This window comes from Vigna unguiculata, chromosome 2 (genome assembly GCF_037176805.1).
Source record: "Vigna unguiculata cultivar grain cowpea cultivar isolate G323 ecotype 2 chromosome 2, ASM3717680v1, whole genome shotgun sequence".
Taxonomy (NCBI): Eukaryota; Viridiplantae; Streptophyta; class Magnoliopsida; order Fabales; family Fabaceae; genus Vigna; species Vigna unguiculata.
The window spans coordinates 4164661-4185976 of record NC_140793.1 but is presented as its reverse complement, the minus strand read 5'-3'; the positions used below and the strand labels follow the sequence as shown (position 1 = coordinate 4185976).

General features: G+C 32.4%; 1 protein-coding gene across 11 annotated transcripts; it reads left to right on the top strand.

Moving 5' to 3' along the window:
• The first annotated feature begins 2831 nt into the window (after nucleotides 1–2831).
• On the top strand, nucleotides 2832–20561 carry LOC114173450 (choline/ethanolaminephosphotransferase 1-like). 11 transcript variants are annotated; one of them, XM_028057864.2, is made up of 22 exons: nucleotides 2832–2988; nucleotides 3088–3169; nucleotides 5101–5334; nucleotides 6822–7016; nucleotides 7432–7441; nucleotides 7549–7599; nucleotides 7914–7991; nucleotides 8148–8223; nucleotides 8368–8390; nucleotides 8476–8576; nucleotides 9377–9471; nucleotides 9577–9645; nucleotides 11116–11185; nucleotides 16922–16985; nucleotides 17063–17103; nucleotides 17216–17300; nucleotides 18325–18387; nucleotides 18860–18918; nucleotides 19022–19074; nucleotides 19881–19953; nucleotides 20185–20228; nucleotides 20338–20561. In XM_028057864.2, exons 4-21 carry the CDS (start codon nucleotides 6880–6882, stop codon nucleotides 20204–20206), a joined length of 1170 nt encoding a protein of 389 aa, XP_027913665.1. In that variant the 5' UTR covers nucleotides 2832–2988; nucleotides 3088–3169; nucleotides 5101–5334; nucleotides 6822–6879; the 3' UTR covers nucleotides 20207–20228; nucleotides 20338–20561. The 11 variants fall into 11 exon arrangements, with proteins under 11 accessions (XP_027913665.1, XP_027913664.1, XP_027913663.1 ...); XM_028057863.2 differs by having other exon boundaries at nucleotides 6819–7016; XM_028057869.2 differs by having other exon boundaries at nucleotides 2858–2974; nucleotides 6819–7016.
• Nucleotides 20562–21316: the final 755 nt, after the last annotated feature.

Below are 21316 nucleotides of genomic sequence, written 5' to 3'. Positions count from 1 at the left end.
CAAAATGTTATTTTCTTGCATGTTTGTAACAAATGTGGCAGCTGTGCGATCTTCTATGGCTGTTCAAGCCTCGGGTCTAAGTAACATGGTTAAGACCTTTCCCCTTTTAATTAACTTACAAATTGGCTTGCATAGTTTTCCATTCAAAACCTTGTATAGTTGGAATATAAAAAAGTTGAGTGGGTTGCCGAAACAACGAGGGAATCTAATATTTCTAAGCTTACACTTAACCATTCTTAAAAACGACCAAACTTCCTCTACTTGTCCCATAAATTTTAAAAAATTCAATTTACCTTTTATTTTTTAAATGATAATCAAGGTTCCATGACTCCATTTTCGATATGAAAAGATGCATGGTGTGGTCCCATCTGCAGGAGTTTGTTATGCTGCACTTTGTTTAAATACATTAGTTTCTTAGTTTTATATGCTTTAAGTCCACATTAAAACTCTTAGCATTTTAGGTTTAAAATATTTTTTAGTTTTTATCTAATTTTCATAATTTAGTTTAAGTTAAAAATAAGTGTTGTCGGACGTAGTACCCTTTTAATGGGCACAAACATGAAGCTTACTTGGAATACCCCTAGCTTGATGTTTCCACCTTATTTGGAGGAGAGGGACCTTAAACCAAGACCCACGCATTTGGGTTGGATCTTGAATCTAAGAGAGGTTATCTTTGAGCTTCTAGAAGTGCTTCAACTTGATCCTTAGGCTTGGAGGGCAAGGATCTGCCCTAGGTTCGAGAAGAGTGAGTGCATTGTATTTCTCTGTGGGTCTCTACCCTTGCCTATCTATATAAGGGAATCTTCCCATCTCTTGTAAATAGTTAAATATTTTGATTAAAAATTGTTCATATTTAGCCAGCCATGTGTACCTCACTCTTCTAAGCAACTTTGTTTAGACCATCACTTAGTAGTGTGTCTCCTTCCTTCTTTTCTTTCCTCTTTTCCATTTTATCTTTTTATTTTGATGTTTTTTATGTTCTTTTCTTTATTGTTCGTGCCCCATATACTTGGTTTATTATCATCTCTTCATTATATTAATCGAACCATTTTTTTTCCTCATTTTAAGCTTATGTAAAGTGAATCTTCATATTTGGATAATCTAAGGGATTATTTTCGTGTTTGGTGTGGATCTTTTTAGAGTTTTTATAATCACAAATACCGTATGAATTAAAGTAAAATGAACCATTGTCATGGTGTATCAAAATTTTTCACAACATTGGTCTTAGAATGTTTATACAAGTTTGTCTGATTACACAAATTTCGTTCAGTTCTTTACTAACCAGCCAAGTTCCACTAAGCAACCTAACGTTGCAAAGTACAAACAACTATTCTTTTACGAAGCCATTTCTACCTTAAGAAAATATCATTTCAACAAGTCATTTCTAGCTTAACATGAATGTTTTGTCAACTCTCAATTACTCATGATTGACCCTATTAAGTATTCTTTAAATAAGTTATTTATGGCACAACCAAGTATTCTTTCAACAAATCACTCATGGCTTAACCTAAGTATCCTTTTGGCTCCAATCACTATTGGTGGCTCTAATCAAGTATTCCTTTCACAAGTTATTATTAGCTTAATTAAGCATTCTTTTGACAAGTCACTTCTGACTTATACAACACGAGTTTTAGTAATCAAACATATCACAATTTTAACTCATTAGAAAGGGTAGTATGTTTCAACGTACACGATGGTTAAATTCTGTAGCTAGTCTGCTATTAACACATCAATGTTCTTTCTTGCAATTACAAGACCATGAAGATTATGTTATTGTTTTAGTTCAACTTTTTGCGTCTTCAACAAGATCTTTTATATATATATATATATATATATATATATATATATATATATATATATATATATATATATATATATATATATCTTAAGAGAAAATATTTGTTGCATGTCTCTTGTAGCCGTTATGAGTATTTTAAAAAATTTCAACTTCTTTTTTTGAAGGCTTAAAGATGTGTTAAATGTTCTTCACATAGAATTGAATGTAGGTGCTTTCTTTGTTAATGTCATGGAGCATGATAATCATGAGAGATCTTTGAGATTGACAAGGGATTGCAAGATCATCCTGAGAGATTAAAGATGCATATATTTTCTTTAAGTATAACATACTTATTTGTTAACATTTAATATGTACTATGAAATGCTTAGAGCATGTGTTTGCAAAATGTATTGTACTTATCGTAACTAACTAAACTTACGCGCATTTATATGAACAAAAGTTTATCAAATGGTGTATGTGTATAAACATGTGTGTGACATGTGATGCATATTAAAATATGTTTTATATTTAATTGTTTACACACAAAATGAAAGCCAAACATATGACTTATGAACTTAGATATAAGAATATTAATATCAAAATTATATATATGTCATCCTCCTAATAATATTAATACCAATTTAACAAAATAGATCACGTTAATTTCTTTTAAGTGACATAGAAACTAAGTTAAGAACAAAAAAAAAATTGAATGATGAGATTAAATAAACTTCAGAAATATTAAAATCAGAATTCTATTAAACTTTTCATATTATTACCTTATCCCTTCACACTTTAAAAATAATATTACATGTCTCTTCTTTTGTATTGTACAAATACACGCACTTTTTGAATAAGGTGACGGTTGTTAAATCCTTTATAATGAATCATATTTTATCATATTATACCTAAGTACAAGTTTTCCTCCGACATTCATATCATATTTACTGATCTACTCGTTATATTCTCACATTTGAATAAAATAAAATAACTCACGTTAAAAAATAAAATAACTCATATAAAAAAAGAAACTTAATGGAGAAGATAAAATCCGAATAAGAATAAGAGGCTTAGAGGATATGAGAGTAAAATACAACAACCATAAGCATAACAACGATGAAACATCCCACAAACTAGACAAGGGCAAGACCGTCTTTTCACTTCCCTCTCGCTAGCTCGCTCTCAATTCTTCATTCAGTTTGATTTCTAGGGTTTCGCTCAACTCTCAATTCTTCATTCAGTTTGATTTCTAGGGTTTCGCTCATTTCTCTCCCTCAATTATTCACTCATTTTGTTTCTTGGAATTTCAGAGATTCTCTACTTCTTCGTATTTGATGATTTAGGGTTTACAGCGTGATTCGTTGCGACATTTTAATAGATTAATACAAACAGGTATTAATTGTTCTTTTTCGTAACCATTGCAATGAGGTTTCTAGATCCATGCACTGTTTTCTTTCTCTTGTTTTTTTGATTGGTATGGATGCTTTATTTTTAATATTTGGATGATATGATGTTGTTCTTGTTTTTCTTTTCTGTGTAGTCTTTATCTATTATCTTTATCATGCTTTTAAATGCCTATTCCGCTTCCGCTGTCGATCTCGTACCGAAATGACTCATTTTGATTCTCCAAGATTTTTCAATTTTATAAGATTGAATTGACTAAAAAAGAAATTAATCATTTTATAGAGTATTGTGCGTATGACTCGTTAGTTTTTTAAAATGATTCAAATAAAAAAAAGAAGGAAACAGTGCTGCAATTCATTGAAAAAAACTAATAACCAACACATCACTTTGGATTATCTAAATAGAAAGAATTAGTCAAAAGAAAAAAATTTAATAAAAAGGGATTTATCAGAGCCAGATTTTGGGTAATATAGGAGATTTCTGTTGATTTAGGCTTCTTTGCTTGAGTTTACTCTGCTTTTGTTTTAGGGGGAATATAGGGGATTTTGATTGTTTTTGGCTTCTGTGTTTGAATTTACTCTGTTTTCTTTAGGCTCCTTAAGAATACAACTTAATAAAATAGACAAAGACTTAAGAATAACTTAGTGATAAAACCCTTATACAGGCAAGGAATTGATAACCCAATACTAAGAGATAATAGACCTAAGCAGTTAAACAACCAAATCTTAGCGGTATTTGAAACTAATCTACACAAAAGACCAGTATATATAAATAATTACCCTAATTATTCAATAGCACTAAAAAGCTTCCATGACACTAGTTATAATATAATTTTGGGATGTAAGAATGAAGGATGATACATTTCGGTAAGGTTTTTTTTAATGTAAATGACTTTCTTATAATTGTATTTTCTTTGTATTCTCAAATAACCATGTCTTAGCCACATTCATTCAAATATATATAAAAAAGAAAATATGCAGATCTTTTTAGTCATTCAAAATTAAAATAAATATTTATAGTGGTTGGATTGAAACACTCAACAAATAGATCTCCTAGTTTATCTATGAATCAATATACAATTACAAGCTCTAAGTTAGTTCAAATTTCCCAAAAAAAGCAAAATTAGAACTGCCCAAAGCCCCCTTTGAGCTTAGTGATGGTGGACCTAGAGGTGGGGGTTAGGGTGAAGGGCTTAGTGGTGGATAAAGTGGTGAGGTTGGTGGGGATTACCGTGGGGGTTTGGAGGTGATGAACTTGGTGATGGTGGATCCAAAGGTGGTGGTTATTGGGGTCTCGTGACGACGGTGGTGGTGGTTATGGAGGCAACAAAAATTTCAATGTGAGAAGCGTGAGAGTGAGTTTCTATTTATAAGAGTTGTTCTAATGAAGGCTGTGCACAATCTAACTATCTATTCTAGAGAAAGCAGTGAAGAGATGCTCTATTTACAATATACTCATAAACTATCATTATCATTGTTATCATCCAAAAAATAACCATCACAATACTACTACCTTCACCATTACTATTGCCACCATTGCTATGCATTGGAATTGAAGTTTGAGTTGGAGTCCTACATTGTGTAGACATTAGTAAGTTGAGCAACATATGTGTCAGAAAGACTAACAAATCTGATTGTCTTAAGGTTTTGGATTAAAGGTGATGTCATGTTTTCTTGTATGTTGACTTATGATTTCTTGATGAGAATGTTCTCGGGCTTTCCAATAGATGGTCGCAAAAACAATGATGGTGGTAACAATGGTAGTAATGTTGGAAAATCCGAGGGGGATAAAAACCAAAAGGTCATGAATCAAAACACAAGAGTGCTTGACACTATCTTCAATCGAAACATTTAAGCAATAGATTTGTAGATCATTTTCATTTATATGTTGCTCAACTTACACATTTTTACACAATGTAGGACTCCAACTCACTTGAACTTCAACAAACTCTCCCTTTCAAGTGTGAACCCCTTCAACATTGTAAACTACCTCTTGAGTGGAAGCTCTTGTCCATGAGTACTCAACGATGTTGCTTGGTTGTTCCAATGTTCATCTAAGCAACACTGTTTGGATTCATTGCCATGATGTCATTGCCATGTTTGGATTCAGCCTAAGCTTGTGAGGTTTAGGTTTTGTTGAGTGTATTCCTTTTGGTGGGTATTTTTTCTTTGAAGTTAATAGGTTTATGCTTTTGAAAGAAAACAGAATCATTGGGTTTGTATTGAGCTGAAAACTATGTTAATTCCCATTAGTGAGCTGAATTTTTTGTTAATTTGTCTTTGCAATGTAATCTTTCAGCTTTCAATTCCATATTTTCGTGTCCAATCATTTTTTATAGACAAGGATACTTGCTCTGATTTGTTTGCGTACTTTGTTAATAAAGCCTGGCAGAAACCTTCAATTCAGTAATTTATATTTTATAAGTTGTGTCTTTATGTTGTTTTATATGTTGATTGCTTTGTTGTAGAACACCGGTTGATTTGAAATTTTGTCTTAAAAGAGAAATTCAATTAATTTATCCAAATAATAAAATTGAAATGTAAGATATTTTAATTACTCTATCCAAACAAAATATTTAGAAAATGAAGAGAATTTAATTACAAGTAATTCAAATGTCATGTATTTCCATTTCTTTGAATTTTTGAAATCTCTTATCCAAACACAAGGTAAGGTGAGACAGTAAGAAGTGTTAAAATGAACATGCTGTATCAAATAATGGACTAGCAAATGAAGACAACAGTTAGCAGAAAAATATTTGACCATATTTGTGTTCACTTTTCAAAATACATTAGCTAATGGAGCATTACCTTCATTGTTAAAACAACTTTTACAATGTTCACCTTACATAATTGTATGCTGGTTGTGCTAAAGGAATGCCTGACGTGCTAACCTGATTAAATAATATGAAACTTGTATCGGATATAACACGTATCCGATACGCCGATATGTTTATTTTGAAAATAATAAGATACGTTATGTTATATATGCATACAACAATTCTTAGAAGATGATAAATATACGATTGTTATTGTGTGAATCCAAATTTAAGTCATATGTATTGAAGTTTTCAATATAAAAAATTATAAATTATTGTCATAGAAAAAATACTACTCCTTTATATATTAGATATTTTATTTATAAATATAGGTAGAGTATCCTAAAGTATCGGACACATATGTGTTGTATACAGATGTTATCCAAATTGAAGTATTGGTGCATCATAGTTTATTATACTTTAAGCACTTTGTTTCAAATATGGCTGTAAGTATTGTTTAATTTTTAGCTTTTATTTTTCTTCTTTGATGGAATTTTATATGCATTGTATTTTTTTTCCCTTTTTTATACTTTCATTTAATGGGATTGTTTTTTCCCCATACTTACATCAATTCTTTGTTTCATTTAGACATCTCTTAGAACATCTATGTCGCAGTTAATCTATTTTCCCCTATTTCAGTGTTAAATACTTTTATAATTCTGACCTTTTCTTGTCAGTTAGTCATTTTGGATTTTGGATTTCCTTTCAAATTTGTTTTAGTAGATTTTTTTATCTTCAAATTCAATCTTTTGCCAATTTTCAAATGGGCATCTTGCAGATTCCTATATTTATTTGGTCTAATTGTTCCTTTTCAACGTTCAGCAGGTTGTGCTAAGGCTTAGGATATCGTTGAAGCTTATTTTGGACTTATATCAGAGAGAAAATGGGTTATATTGGGTCTCATGGTGTTGCGGCTTTGCACAAATATAAATATAGTGGAGTAGATCATTCCTACGTGGCCAAATATGTACTGCAACCCTTTTGGACTCGCTTTGTTAATTTTTTCCCCCTATGGATGCCGTGAGTTCTCTTATCATTTGAATGAAACTAAGTTCTTTCTTTATGTTGACTTGTTTATCTGTTTATATAGAAACATCTCTTTACTTCACTTTACTTCAAGAAGGACAAATCAAATTATGAACTTCATTTGAGCAGATTGAGTGTTTTTATTAAAGTCATGGAACTTTTCTTATAAATATTTATTATAATAATATTGGTTTTTAGGGTTACAGTAGCTGGATAATGTCATTGTCAGTTCACAAATTTCTGGCTATAACTACATACGCACTCTTATTCATAAGAGTATCATTTACTCTTTGGCAAACAAATAGTTATTTTTATTTTTGTAATTTTAGCTTTTGACTTCTGAATACACTGACTGATACCTTTCTATTTTATTTATCATGATATATTGGCATTCTTCAAATCTTTGCAGTCCAAACATGGTACACCTTTACCTCCTTTCTTATTGTAGTGTCACCTGTTGTTTTTACTGTTGTTATCTTAAGCATTTAAATTGGCGCTAATAAATCTATAAATTTCTTGGTTGCAGATAACTCTTATGGGATTTATGTTCTTATTAGTGTCTGCATTGATTGGTTATGTAAGTGGAACTTGAGTCCATTATTCTTCCTACTTCCAAAATTAAAGTCATAGCAGTTATAGGTTCACAATGCTTCACCTTATTTGTCATTTTGTCAAATGATAGAATGAAATTTGCAATTTTTAAAACCAGTATATTAAGCATACTTAAGATTGTTGGTTACTTTCATGCATTATTGTTAATTTCTTTTATGGAACTGTTCTTTCCTTGGTCAAGGTAGGCAATTTTGATATAGCGGCTGTATTGAAACAGTGAATTTATGTATTTATTTATTTTTCATTGTACATAAATTTATGTATTTATTTATTTTTCAGATATACTCTCCACATTTGGACTCAGCTCCTCCAAGATGGGTTCATTTTGCCCATGGACTACTTCTGTTTTTATACCAGGTAGGGTAAAATACTTGTGGTGCAGTACTTGCCAAGTTCTCAGTCCCTTTGACTTTGGTTTCAATCTTTATTTTGGGTAGTCCTGTTTTTCTGCCTTGATGGGAACCAAGCGAGATAAATTTTACTTATATGTTTGTGTGTATCTGGGTGCTCTAGACATTTGATGCGGTTGATGGGAAGCAAGCTAGACGAACAAATTCCTCAAGCCCATTAGGAGAGCTCTTTGATCATGGTGATTTTCTTGCTTGTGTTTTTCACTTGATTGTTTTTCCTTGTGCTTACCTTTTTGTTATTAATGATGAAATTTTCACTTGATTGTTTTTCATTGTGCTTATCTTTTTGTTATTAATGAAGAAATTTTCAACTTTATTTGCAGGGTGCGATGCACTAGCTTGTACGGTATGTCTCTTTTAACTTTAGGTATTATTCTTCTTAAGTTATTGGAAGAGATTAAAGACTGTCATATATGATAACATGTTTTCAGTTTGAATCATTGGCTTTTGGGAGCACAGCCATGTGTGGAAGAGGTACTTTCTGGTGGTGGTTAATATCTGCAATTACATTTTATGGTGCAACTTGGGAGCAGTAAGTTATCATGTTCAATTAATATATGATAGATGATATGTTATATGATATTGTTAGTTTTGCAATGCCCCGTTTGTATTCTTGTATTGTAAAATCACAAATTTTGAAATTTGGCACGGTTATATATTTTAGGTTAAATATCTTTTTAGTCCTTGAACTTTCATTTGAAATTGAATTGCCTTATTGTCCAAAACTCTGTATCACTTTAATTCCTATACTTTATCAATGAATGAATGAAGTCTCTGTCAACCAATGACATACATTTAATGATGTGGCAAACGGCGTTGCATAGTGGATTAAAATTGTATGTACATGTGGCTGTTTTAGTGTTGACATGCTTCTCACATTGGCATTTTGGGTGCCTCCGTAACCTCCATAACCGTCAGAGCCCCCTATAACCACCACCTTGTAATCCCCACCAGCCTCACCACCTTATCCACTGCCCTCCACCCTAACCTCCACCTCTATGTCCACCATCACTAAGCTTTGAGGGGCACTATGTCAAGTCTAAAACATCCACATGGACCTACAACTTTAATCCATTGTGAAATACTCTCTATCCAAATGTTTAACATCTCCAAATGTTTAACATTGTTGGCTGACGAGGACTTTATCCATTCATTAATAACGTTTGGGGTTGAAAGTGGTACAAAGTTTTGGACAGGGATAAAATTCAATTTTGCATGAAAGTTCAGGGGGAACAAGAACATATTTAACCCTATATTTTAATACCATATTTCACATATGCTGTTAGACAGACTAGAAATATTGATTTCTTCTAAATGTTGTTTTGAATGCAGCTATTTCACCAATACACTTATACTGCCCGTTATAAATGGGCCCACAGAGGGTCTGATGATAATATACATCTGTCACTTTTTCACTGGTATCGTGGGTATGGACTTTTGTTGTGTTTACACACACAACTACTAACTTTGATAAAAATCCTGTGTATGTTGTTTTTATTATTATTTATTATTATTATTATTTTATTATACAGGTGCTGAGTGGTGGGCTCAGCCATTTGGAAACTCTTTGCCATTTTTAAGTTGGCTTCCTTATCTTGAGGGTAAGACATCCTTCATTATATAGTCTATATTGCTATTTATGGTAGTTGTTATACCTTTTTCCAAGTTTCATACATAACATCTAAAATGTAATTTTTGGTATTGTAGAGAACATTTTGTACATTTTATTGTCTTTTACATGAAACAATTTTAAATTTACCGCAATACGGCCTCATTTTCAATCAAACATTTAATTCTGCATGTTCACTCTTTACCATATGGCAGGATGTACTTGTTAGCTCTGATGCTTGCTTGTGTTATATGAGCTTGGGATTTGGGTAAATAGCCATAAAGAACATATTTTCCTGTGTGTATAAAAAATTTGCATTCGCCTAACTGGACTCTTTAAATTTGTCATATTTAGTTACAACTTTTTAGTTGAAGTCTTCAATTCTCGTTAACTTTTTTGGGCATCTTTCTTTTTCTTAAGTGGGGAGAATATGCATCTATAATGAGTATAGGGACACTTTGAAGAAGAAAAAAAAATGGTTCAAAGATTTTATAGGATGGTCCTAGAATATTAAAAATAATATTTATAATAATAAGTTTATAGTTTTAATTTCTTAAAATGAGATGATGACACTTGTAGGGTCATAATTTAGTTTATTACATCTTTAGGTCATAAATGCAATCTTCTTCTCTTCTTACCCATGAAAAATATTAATGTTACCTTTCAGTCTTTTAACTATAGATTTTATGTATTTTAGAGCAGTTTAGCTCTTCCTTCTTATCAGATAAACATATTGGATTTGTATCCGTGTATCAAAAATCAATAGTTCTGAATAGATCATACTTTGCTTACTAAGACTTAAGAGTACGTGGAGTGCACCTCTGTTTTTTAGTTTTCATATTCAGTTGATATGTTTTTATTACACTTGAGATTGAGACTGAAAATATGAGTAGTGAGCTTATGGGACCACTCTCACTTTCTTCTATTTATAGTGGAAACTTATACAAGTACATGGAAGACTAAGAGACTGCACTAGGACCCTAGGTGCATAATTAGATATAGCAGTAGAGGTTTCCCACACTCTACACCCTATACATAGGGTTAATGATACAAAATAGAAGTAATAATTCTAACAATTACTATGATAAAATTATTTACTTGTTTTCACTTTTTTATCTACGTTCAGGAAACAAGAAACAACAAAATCTTGTTTCCCCATCTCCTCTACAAAATTTTAGAAACAAGAAACAAATTGAAATTAAAGTGGACTTTCTTTATTAATAAGACAAGCATATAAATTGAAAATGACGTAAGAAGCTAGCCAATCACAATCATATCTATTCATTTTTGCGTACTTGTCTAATAAATATGGAGTAATGAAGTTATGGTTGTTTGGTTCAAATAACATAAAGTGGGTTCCATTTGCTTGTCCTGTATAGCTCATTCTAATAAAAAATGCTGGTTTACATGTGGTTGTTTTGGATAAGTAACTTGATTTTTATTTTTCTTTTCTGCATTTCAGGAATCCCAACATTCAAAGCTGTATTGTGTTTAATGATAGCTTTTGGTGTTACACCAACAGTTACATGCAAGTATGTACAGCTAAAATTATTAATGTTCAACATTTTTAGCATGTGCAATACTCCCTTCCCCTTGGCCCAAAATTTGTTCATTGTTTTGAACTCTGAAATGTCATTTTCATTTATGTTGACTTATATACCATTTGGTTATTATTTTGTTACTAGTTATCCTCAGCAATGATGATGGAGTGAAACTAAGATCAAGGTAGTTTGAACATAGAAAATAATTTCCTATATTGTATACTTTCAAATATTTCAAATATTTGATAGTTTTTTATAGTTTTCTTTCTACTGACTAGATACTTTAAGTTAGGACACCCCGATAGGTATAAATTCTAGTCTTGGGTGGTTGAGATTCTGGTTTTAAAATGCAATTTTCAAAACAAAAATGTGTTCAGCAAAAAATGCAGCTGGAATGGTTTTTATCTTGATTATGAATCTATTTTGCTTTCATTTTAAAAAACAAGGAAAAGTATTTGTGAAATTGGTTTGTTACTGTTGCTATATTTGTTAAGATAGAATTAGGGTTTGAATGAGCCATAAGAATCACTAAGCACTGATACCATGTTGAAAACTGAAAAGCAGGAAGGACAAAAAGATTAACTGAATTATATTTTTTCTTAATGACAATTATACAAATCTATTTATAAGAGTTGCTCTAGTGACAGCTGTGCACAATCTAACTATCTACTTTGTAGAAGGCCGTTAAGAACTGCTGTTTATAATATACTCATAAACTATCATCATCACCGTTATCATCATAACAACCATCACAATATTGCCACCTTCACCATTGCTACCCATTGGATTGAAGTTTGAGTTGGAGCCCTACATTGTGTAGAAATGGGTAAGTTGAGCATTATATATGTGAGAAAGACTAACTAATGTGATTGCTTTAGTGTTTTGAGTTAAAGGTGATGTCCTGTTTTCTTGTATATTGACTTATGATTCTTTGATGAAGATGTACTCGGGTTTTCCTATAGATGGCAGAAAAAAGAATAATGATGGTAACAGTGGTTGTAATGTTGGGAAATCCGAGGGGGAGAAACACCAGATGATCTTCACCAATCAGTCATGAGTCAACACACAAGGGAGTTTGACACCACCTTCAACCAAAACCATTAGGCAATAGATTTGTTGGTCATTTTCATTTATATGTTGCTCAACTTACTTATTTTTACACAATGTAGGGCTCCAGCTTACTTGAACTTCACCAATCTTCCTCTCAGGTGTGAGCTCCTTCAACATTGTACCATTGTCATCTAAACATGACATTCAATTCAAGGTATCATTTAGTGTATTTGTGAGAAAGACCAGCAAGGCTATTGCTTTAAGGTTTTCAAATTGAATGTGGTGTCATGTTGTGTGTTGGCTATTCATTGGTGAAGATAGATAGCCTTGGTATTTTCCCCCTTCGATTTTTGGATGTTGGTATACAATGGTGTTGGTAGTGGATTTCATTGTGTAGATTATCTGACAGTAAATCGATGTGATGTGTTCTTGAGGTGAACGATAGTGCAAGTAAGGATTACCACTAAGTACATCTAGTCAAGTAAGAGCTTCTGTTCAAAGGGGAGTTTACAATGTGAAAGAGACTCGTACTTGAAGGAAAGTTTGTTGTGTAAATTGGAGTATTACTTTGTGGGAAATGGACGAGTTGAAGAACATATAAGTGAGAAAGATTCAAAAGCAGGTCTTCGATTTAAGGTGTGTTTTGTTTTTGTGTACTGGTTGGCTCATGCCCCTTGGTGAAGATTTCTCAAGTGTTTCTTACCCTTCGATTTACCAACACAATCACCATTACCCGTATTAATATTCTCTCAGTTGTTAGCATCTCCACCACCATAAAGACAAGATAATTTTTAAAATTAATCTATTTGAAATTGAAACTAAAAGCTAGAAAATAAATATGTTCTTAGCACATCTTCCTAAGCTGAAAAAATTTTAAAAACTAAAAACTGGATGAAATCCATCCAAAACATGCCCTCAGTTGATACATGAAAAAACTTCTAGTCAAGTTTCCAGTAACTGTCACCATTGATTTCCCTTTCATGTTTTCTACTCAAATTCATCCTTATTGTATCCAAACATTATGTTGTATTGTACCTTTGCTCAAAAGGGTCCAGGTTTATTATGGTTTTGTATTTTGCTTTTGTCCCCTGAACTGTGCCTTCTTGTAATCCCCACAGTTGCCTCCGGGCTAAAATACTTGTGATTCATCCTTATCCTTACATTGATGGATCGATGGTGACATCTTTTCCAGTTAACAACTATTCAGTAGTTCATGATGAACATACTAAAGGTCACTATTGTTCTTCAACTAACATCCATGGTTCTGTTATATCTGGGTACAAAAGGTTCATTATAGGAGGAATAAAGGATTAAGTAAAGGACATATATAGTTTGTTATATCTGTTTTTGTTAGAGTTCTTTTATATTTGTTATTGTCGTTAAAGAAATCTATTTCCCTGATATATTGCCTTGGTTTCAATAGGAAGAGGGTAGGAAATTTTGACTGTGAATCAAGATTCTAGTGTAGGAGTGCTCCATTTGGGGTAAACTTGTTTCCTTTTTATTAAAGTAATCTGTTGTTCCAGATGAATGTATAGAAGACCCTTTTGATTAATGGAGGTAATTCTATACATAAGAATGGGAGGGACTTGGAGAGTGAAGCACATACTAGGGAATCGTGGTACAAGTTAAACCTTCCAATGATTGAAGCTTGCTTTTATCAGCATTAGTGGAAATGCATTACATTGGTTTCCAGTATTGGAGACATATTATTCAAGAATTCATCTTGGAAATATATTTTCGAAGCATTTATGAGAAGATTTGGAGGAGGGAGTGGGGCGAGCTATTAAAGGTTGGATTCCGTATAGCAAACTAATAGGGAGTATGTACAGAAGTTTGAATTACTGGTTGTGCAAGCCAAACCAAATTGACCGTTTGGTGAGATCACATGACCCTAGGGACCTTGGTAGAGCCATGGAAATTGCAAGTGATGTAGAAGAAGCCATGAAGCAGATGCATAATGTGTGAGAACTGCAAGAAAATGTTGTCAATTTAGGGTTTTGTTTGCAAGGAGGAGGAACCATTGTGTCTAGGATGTTTTCAACCAATGCCAGAGCCACCATGAGACATGTTTGGAGTTCACAGGATCAGCTTCCTCAATAGCAGAACCAAATTTTTCTGGACAAAGAAGTAGAGTAACATGTACCCTTCTATATGCTGAGTATGTTGGAGGAGAAAAAAATGGAAAATGTTATAGTTATGGGTTAGCATACAGGCCTGGGCATATATGTGTCCTGAAAAAACCTTTGTGGGTGATAATATGGGCTGAGGATTAAGAGGTGAGTGCTGATGGGGAAATAATCATGATGGAAGAGGTGAACGATGATGGGAAATATCCATGATGGAAGAGGAAGATAATATATAAACAAGAATTTAGGGAAGATGGCGTGTTAATGGATGAATCTTTCAATATGTTCAGCAGGTGCCATTAGAGAACACAGCCAGAAGCTATGAAGCTAAAAGGAAAATTTCAAGGTCAAGAAATTAGGCAGTGGAGCTAGTCGTAGTTTCATATCTAACAAGGTAATGAAAAGCTTGGGAATGTTGCCTGAAGCAACCGACCCATTATGTAAGATTAGGAGAAGGGAATAGAAAATCCACTCAAGGCTGTTGCATGAAGGAATGTGCAGTTTGGAAATTATTGTAGGAAAGGAGATTGATGTTTGTCTGAATTGAGGGAAGGGGATATGATTCTTGGTGTGGCATGTTTGGTGACTTTAGGGGAGATTAGAACAAATTGGCAAACTTTAACATGCATGGTATAGTGTAAAAATATAAGAAGATCCAAGTCCATTCAAAGCAATGGTATCCCCTAAAATGCTCTAAAGAAATAGGCCAAAGAGGAAGTAGACATAATGTCCAAGCTCTAGTTTGTGGAGAGGACGTCTTGTCAGCAACCCAAATCAAAATGTTTTACACAAATATGCATTATTTCAAGAAACTAAAGGACTCCCTCCACCAAGAGATGTAGATCACCAAATTATTTTCAAATCAGGGACAAATCTGTTTAATGTCAGACCATACTAATACCCCCATTAAAAGGACGGAGTATGCAGTGGCCTATTTTGTATACTAGGGAAGTAAATACCAAGGATCATAGTGATGGCAAATGATAGATGTCCTTGGGGTGTCAACCTAGCTGAGATGCTAAGGATCATAGTGATGTCTAACATGAGTCTTCTATTGAAAAAAATACCAAGCTTCACCACCATAGACAACATGGTTGTTGTAGCCATTACTCTTTCTTTTAGAGGGTAGACTTTAAGCATAACTCAACCATATAAAATTGATTTTGCACCCTCTTGAATTTATAATTTGGTCATATCTCTAACCAAGGTCCGATAATGGCTCGGTAGAAAATGGCATGATAGGATCAATGAACCTTGATAGGATAGACTCTAAATACTATTTTAGAAAGTGAATTCAACCTCACAAAGTTGGTTTGTAACGTAAGATTTGCATCCATTTATATAGACTATAATTTGACAATATCTCTAACCAATGTGAGATCTCCAACACTTTTCTACAACCATATGAGATCACTGTATATTTTATAGTTGGTCTTGGTGAATCTAAATCTATTTATGCAGTGTTGGTAGTAGTGGACAAATTGAGTAAATATGGAGAGTTCATTTTGCTTAAGCATCCCTATACCAGAAGGTCTATAGCTGTGGTTTTTCTTAAGGGTGTCATTAGATGGTGACAATTTCCATATAAGCGTTAGAGATTCTACTTTTTTGAGTCTAGTTTGGAAAGAAATTTTAGATTACAGGGAACTACATGGAATGTGAGTATAACTTGCCACCCATAGTCAGATGGGCAAACCAAAGTACTCTATAGAATACTGGTTACCTTATCTCAGGTGCTTTTGTTTTTAACAGCCATTGGGCAGAGTTTATACCTTAGGCTGAATATTGGCATAATACTAGTTTCCTAGTAGCTGCATATTGCACCCCATTTGAAGTGGTTTTGGGAAGATCAACACCTATTTGGGCTAAATTTAGCCTGGGAGAAACATTAATGGAAATGGTTGTGCAAGACCTTTTGAGTGGAGATGAGGCTTTAAAGCAACTTAAATACCTTTTACAGAAATAGTGCCAAGTACTTTGTACCACAATATATTTCCCCGTATTAATCTATTATCCTAGTATTTAGAGTCTATTCATTTTTTACTTCCTTAAACCCTATAATCTCGAGATATGTTTAGTATTGTTGTTAGTGGGATATTAAATGCAATACTGAAAGTTGTTGATAGGATATTAAATGTATTACTAGAAGCTGGTAGAAGTTTTTAGAACATTCTAGAGATCTCTTGTAATTATTACTTAGGATTTGAGTTCTCTATATATAGAAGTTTATGTACTGGTCCAAATTAATTAACTGAATCTCTGTTATTACTTAGGGTTTAAGTTCTCTTTCTTTCAAATCAATGCTTTCGAGTAGTATTATGACATTCTTCTTTCTTTGTTATGTTCATTTGGCGTTATTTTAGAGTATGCAGAATTCAGTACCTTAAATCACATCCAGAATCTGATAATAATTAGCCTACAAATATCTGTGAATATTATATTAGGTTAAAAATTTACACCAATTTAATTACAGAATGATCCTTGTATTTCTGTAGGCTGTTTTACTTAGCTTATTTGGTGGTCAACATTATTTTTTTGTTACATGCAGTGTTACTAATGTCTATAAGGTTGTGAAGGCAAGGAACGGAAGCATGCCACTTGCACTGGCAATGGTAATATATTTTTTTTTCCATATGATGATATTCTTCTAAGATCTGGATGCTTTATTAATGTGTTTGTTCTTGGGCAGCTTTACCCATTTGTTGTACTTGTGGGAGGAGTTCTTATGTGGTATAAACTCAACTCAAGATACATCAAATTTTTACCCAGTTTGTTTGAACGATATGCACATTATTCCATTATTCTTTACTTCTTATAAGCACTTGGGTGATTTTTGGTGCAGGGATTATTTGTCACCATCAGACATCATGGGGAGATATCCACATTTAGTTATTATTGGGACAGGACTTACTTTTGGATACCTTGTGGTATGGCAGTTGTGTTTAAATTTTAAAAATTGTTGGCTTTTCTTGTTTTGTTATTTTCAATTTTTATAGCGGCATTCAGGCTTTTTTTTTTATGCCCTGTTTGGAAGATTATTATAATATATTCTTCCAAATAGACTGAATCAATTGCAAATAAATTTGACCATCGAACCGCTAGGGACCCACCACATTTGGAAGATCATTATAATATATTCCGATATATATTATAATATAGAGAGAACTCGGTTTGTTATTTAGAACCCTACTTTCAAGGCCTAACAAGCAGCAAAGTTCTTTTTCAAAGAACATGTTTTATTTTGGTCATCCTAAATTTCTTAAGGGGAGGTATAAAACATATAATTTTGTCTTATCTCTCGGGACTATGGAATGCCATATCCACCACTAGTGAATTTTCATTATCCCAAATCTCAAAATTAGGTTCATTTGACCCCGATTCTCCATCCTCGATGTGGTCTAATTCTGATCTCCCTTTTAGAATCCTCAACATGCATGGACTCCAGTGCAAATAATTTTGACCATCAAACCGGTAGGAACCCACCATAGGAGTCGATTTCACTTCAACCATTGAGGAAAAAATAAACACTTTCTGTCTCACCAGTCTTCAAGGGTGGCGGCGGCTGGTGGTGGTGACAGTGGAAATCGAGCCCTCAAATCCAGGAGCTTTGATACCAACTTGAATAACGAGAGGGATACAAGAAATATTTTATAGTTACAACCATAATAATTACATTCTCAGCTCCTATAACAATCACATTCTCTTAAAAAAGGAAATAAAATGTGTAGATTCTAGGGATATGTTTTCTAAATACTAAAGAGATATTAGAATATTTTTATCCCAATCCCTTTTTACATCACAAATCATGAATTTGAAAGATATATTCTTTCTAAGCACAAATTCATCTTCTTGCAGTCTGTTCTAGAACCTTTTATTTATATTGCTTCTTGCTTCCTTTTACATAAAACTCCGTGTATTATTGATTTTTATGAGGGAAGCTTAATTTTGCAGGGGAGGATGATTTTGGCTCATCTATGTGACGAACCTAAGGGTCTTAAAACTGGCATGTGCATGGTATGTTTTGCGTAAATTTTACATACTGGATTACTTTATTAAGATGCTTGATTTGGCTGTTGTCCTCATTATAAAACTATGAAAATACAATGATGACGCGTGCCAAAAGTTACCCACTCTTTCATATGTTTTACTATAGCTATAAAACTCAGATTGTACGAGTCTCAATCCCTTAAGATTCTTGATATCCTTTAGGTTATGAGCATTATTGTTTCAATAGTGTCTGGATTATTGAGAAAATTTCTGGATTGAATTTCCATAGAATAAATTTTTAGATTCTCGAGCATGTAATTAGTGGTATAACTACATTAATATTGTTCTATAGAGATTACTCTTGATGGTGAGTGTCCATCATTGGTGGAATTACAAAAAACATGCCAGAAAACATTTACATGATTCCATTTCAGTGATTGATTGTTATTGTTTGTATTACACTAAGATAATTGATATAAGCATCATTTATCTTGTTCAGTCCCTCGTGTATCTCCCATTGGCCATTGCTAATGTCCTTGCATCAAGGCTGAATGACGGGTATGTACTGTGATTTTTCATTCTGAATTTCGTTATTTGATGATTTTTATGTTCGTTTGCTTCTTATCCTAAAACTCATTTATATATATGTATATCTTTGCAGGGTTCCTTTATTAGATGAGAGACTAGTTCTTCTTGGTTACTGTGCATTTTCAGGTACACCATTTTTCTTAGTAGTTAGGAAAGTGAATGGGTAGTTTTATATTGACATTTTATTTTTATTAGGAGTTAGGAAAGTGAATTAGTAGTCATATATTGACACCTAAATAGTAGTTCCTACAACTCACAAGCTCACAAGAAACTCGTTATTTCTCTCTATCTTTTTTCTTGTCATATATCTATCTTTGCATTTCTCTCTGTTTCTCTTTCTAGCATGTGAGTGTTTAATAATTACTTTCTAAAGCAAAATATTCTTTTAAAAGGGAAAGAAACAAGTACAATAGAAAAAAGGAAATAGAAAGGCACAATAACCTGAACAGAGAAGAGCACCATAAATTGGCTAAGTAGACTTTATGATAACATAACTACGTTGGTTGTCTTTGAACATATTTTATTTATTTTCCACAATATTAATGATAAAAAATAACTTCACCATCTCCAAAATCCTCATATATTCCAATGCAAAAATATATTTTGAAATTATCAAAAAGTGTTGACACCACAAATATGTAGCATACACCAATGTTTAACAATCAATCTTTTTGTATCATATGTTCATTAATGATTATGGCTTGTATTGTTTTGCTTGTAACATAAAAAAGCTCATCTTACTAAGAAATTACTGTCAAGTACTATTACGATCATGAGAAATTGATACATCAGCATTGCTGTGCTGTACTTGAGTTAAGTTTTGTTTCGCCTAACACTTGAGGTTGAGTAAATATATAGTTTCTTTCTTTATACTTTATCCCTATGACTCTATTTTGTTTTACTTAAGGATTCTTCTGTTTCTATGAACACAGTGGCACTTTACTTGCATTTTGCCACATCAGTCATTCATGAAATTACCAATGCCCTGGGAATATATTGTTTCAGGTAAAATTACCAACCATTATGTTAGTATACATGTAGAATTTGGCATTTATTGCTCCCTTTAAATAATTTCCAGTTTATGAAGTCTAATTTATTGTTTGTTCATATAAAAAAAATTGTTTTGTATTGTATGCTATTTAACATTGATTGATCCTTGCTTTTATCATCAATACACCATTTTTTCTCAAGAACAATGGCCTTTGACACTAACTCTTACCTTTTGTTCACTTGCAGGATAACTAGGAAGGAAGCTTGAATCTACCCATAATTTCCTTTAGGTATGCCTTTACTAGTGATTTTGGATTTTAAATTGTGAATTTCAATTATAAAGTAGCAGTTTTCTTTCCGATTTTTCTTGCTGGGTCATTAATTTTTTTTTCTTTTCAGCTTGCAGGTCAAGCCAAATTCTGGCCAGGCTTTGGTCAGTACTAATTTTGCTTTATTTGACAAATTTGAACTAACTTGGAGGTTGTAATTATATGCTGATTCAAAGATAAACTAGGAGATGTTGAGTGTTTCAAATCAACCACTATAAATATTTATTTTAATTTTGAATATGACTACAAAAATCTGCATGTTTTCTTTTTTTATATATATTTGAATTTGGGTTAGACATGGTTATTTGAGGACACAATAGAATTATATGAAAATTATTTACATTAAGAAAACCTTACCAATTATGTTTTTAGTCCTTGATAAGAAGTAACATATATTAGTCCCCTGAAAATTATTTTGATCGATTTTTTTGATGTTTGCAGAGGAAAACTTTTGTTACTAATTATGTCATGTATTAAAAACTTTATAAATTTCTTAGACATTTAAGAGGAAAAAAGAAAGGAGATGCCATGTGGTCAAATTGTTTCACATGCTGTGATGTTATAGAACATAAAAGTAGAAAATGTTATTCTATAAATACAAAAATAAAAGCTTTAAACGAGCATCACAACCTAAAATCAGTGAACTCAATCCTAACGTTGAAACTCTTAAACGAAAAATTAATGTTACTCTTAAAAAAGCCTAATTGAGATTTGAAAAATACCTTCAAATATTTAAACAGTTGTATTAGAATGTCTAATTCACGGATTGAAGAATATTTTCAAAAATAAATAGCGTTTCTTAAATCTTGGAAAATTATTTATAGGTATATAATTAGTGATTGGAAGATAATATTGTTTAAATTAGTGATAGAACCGATCAAATCTATGTTAATGTTATATATAGGTTGAAAAAGTTGTAAAATCGTCTTTTTATAAATTATTTGAAACAAAAAAAATACTGAATAAAAAACTACTTAAGATTAATATTATTCAAATACTCATTCGAATGATGTAATTTTGTCAATAAAAACGAAAATTGAATATTTGTT

Excerpts from the sequence above, each read along its gene's own strand:
- LOC114173450 (XM_028057862.2), top strand. The coding sequence starts at position 6,880 with ATGGGTTATATTGGGTCTCATGGTGTTGCGGCTTTGCACAAATATAAA. Across the intron at positions 7,992-8,147 it reads TACTTCTGTTTTTATACCAG|ACATTTGATGCGGTTGATGG; the intron begins GTAGGGTAAAAT and ends TGGGTGCTCTAG. Across the intron at positions 8,391-8,475 it reads GCGATGCACTAGCTTGTACG|TTTGAATCATTGGCTTTTGG; the intron begins GTATGTCTCTTT and ends ACATGTTTTCAG.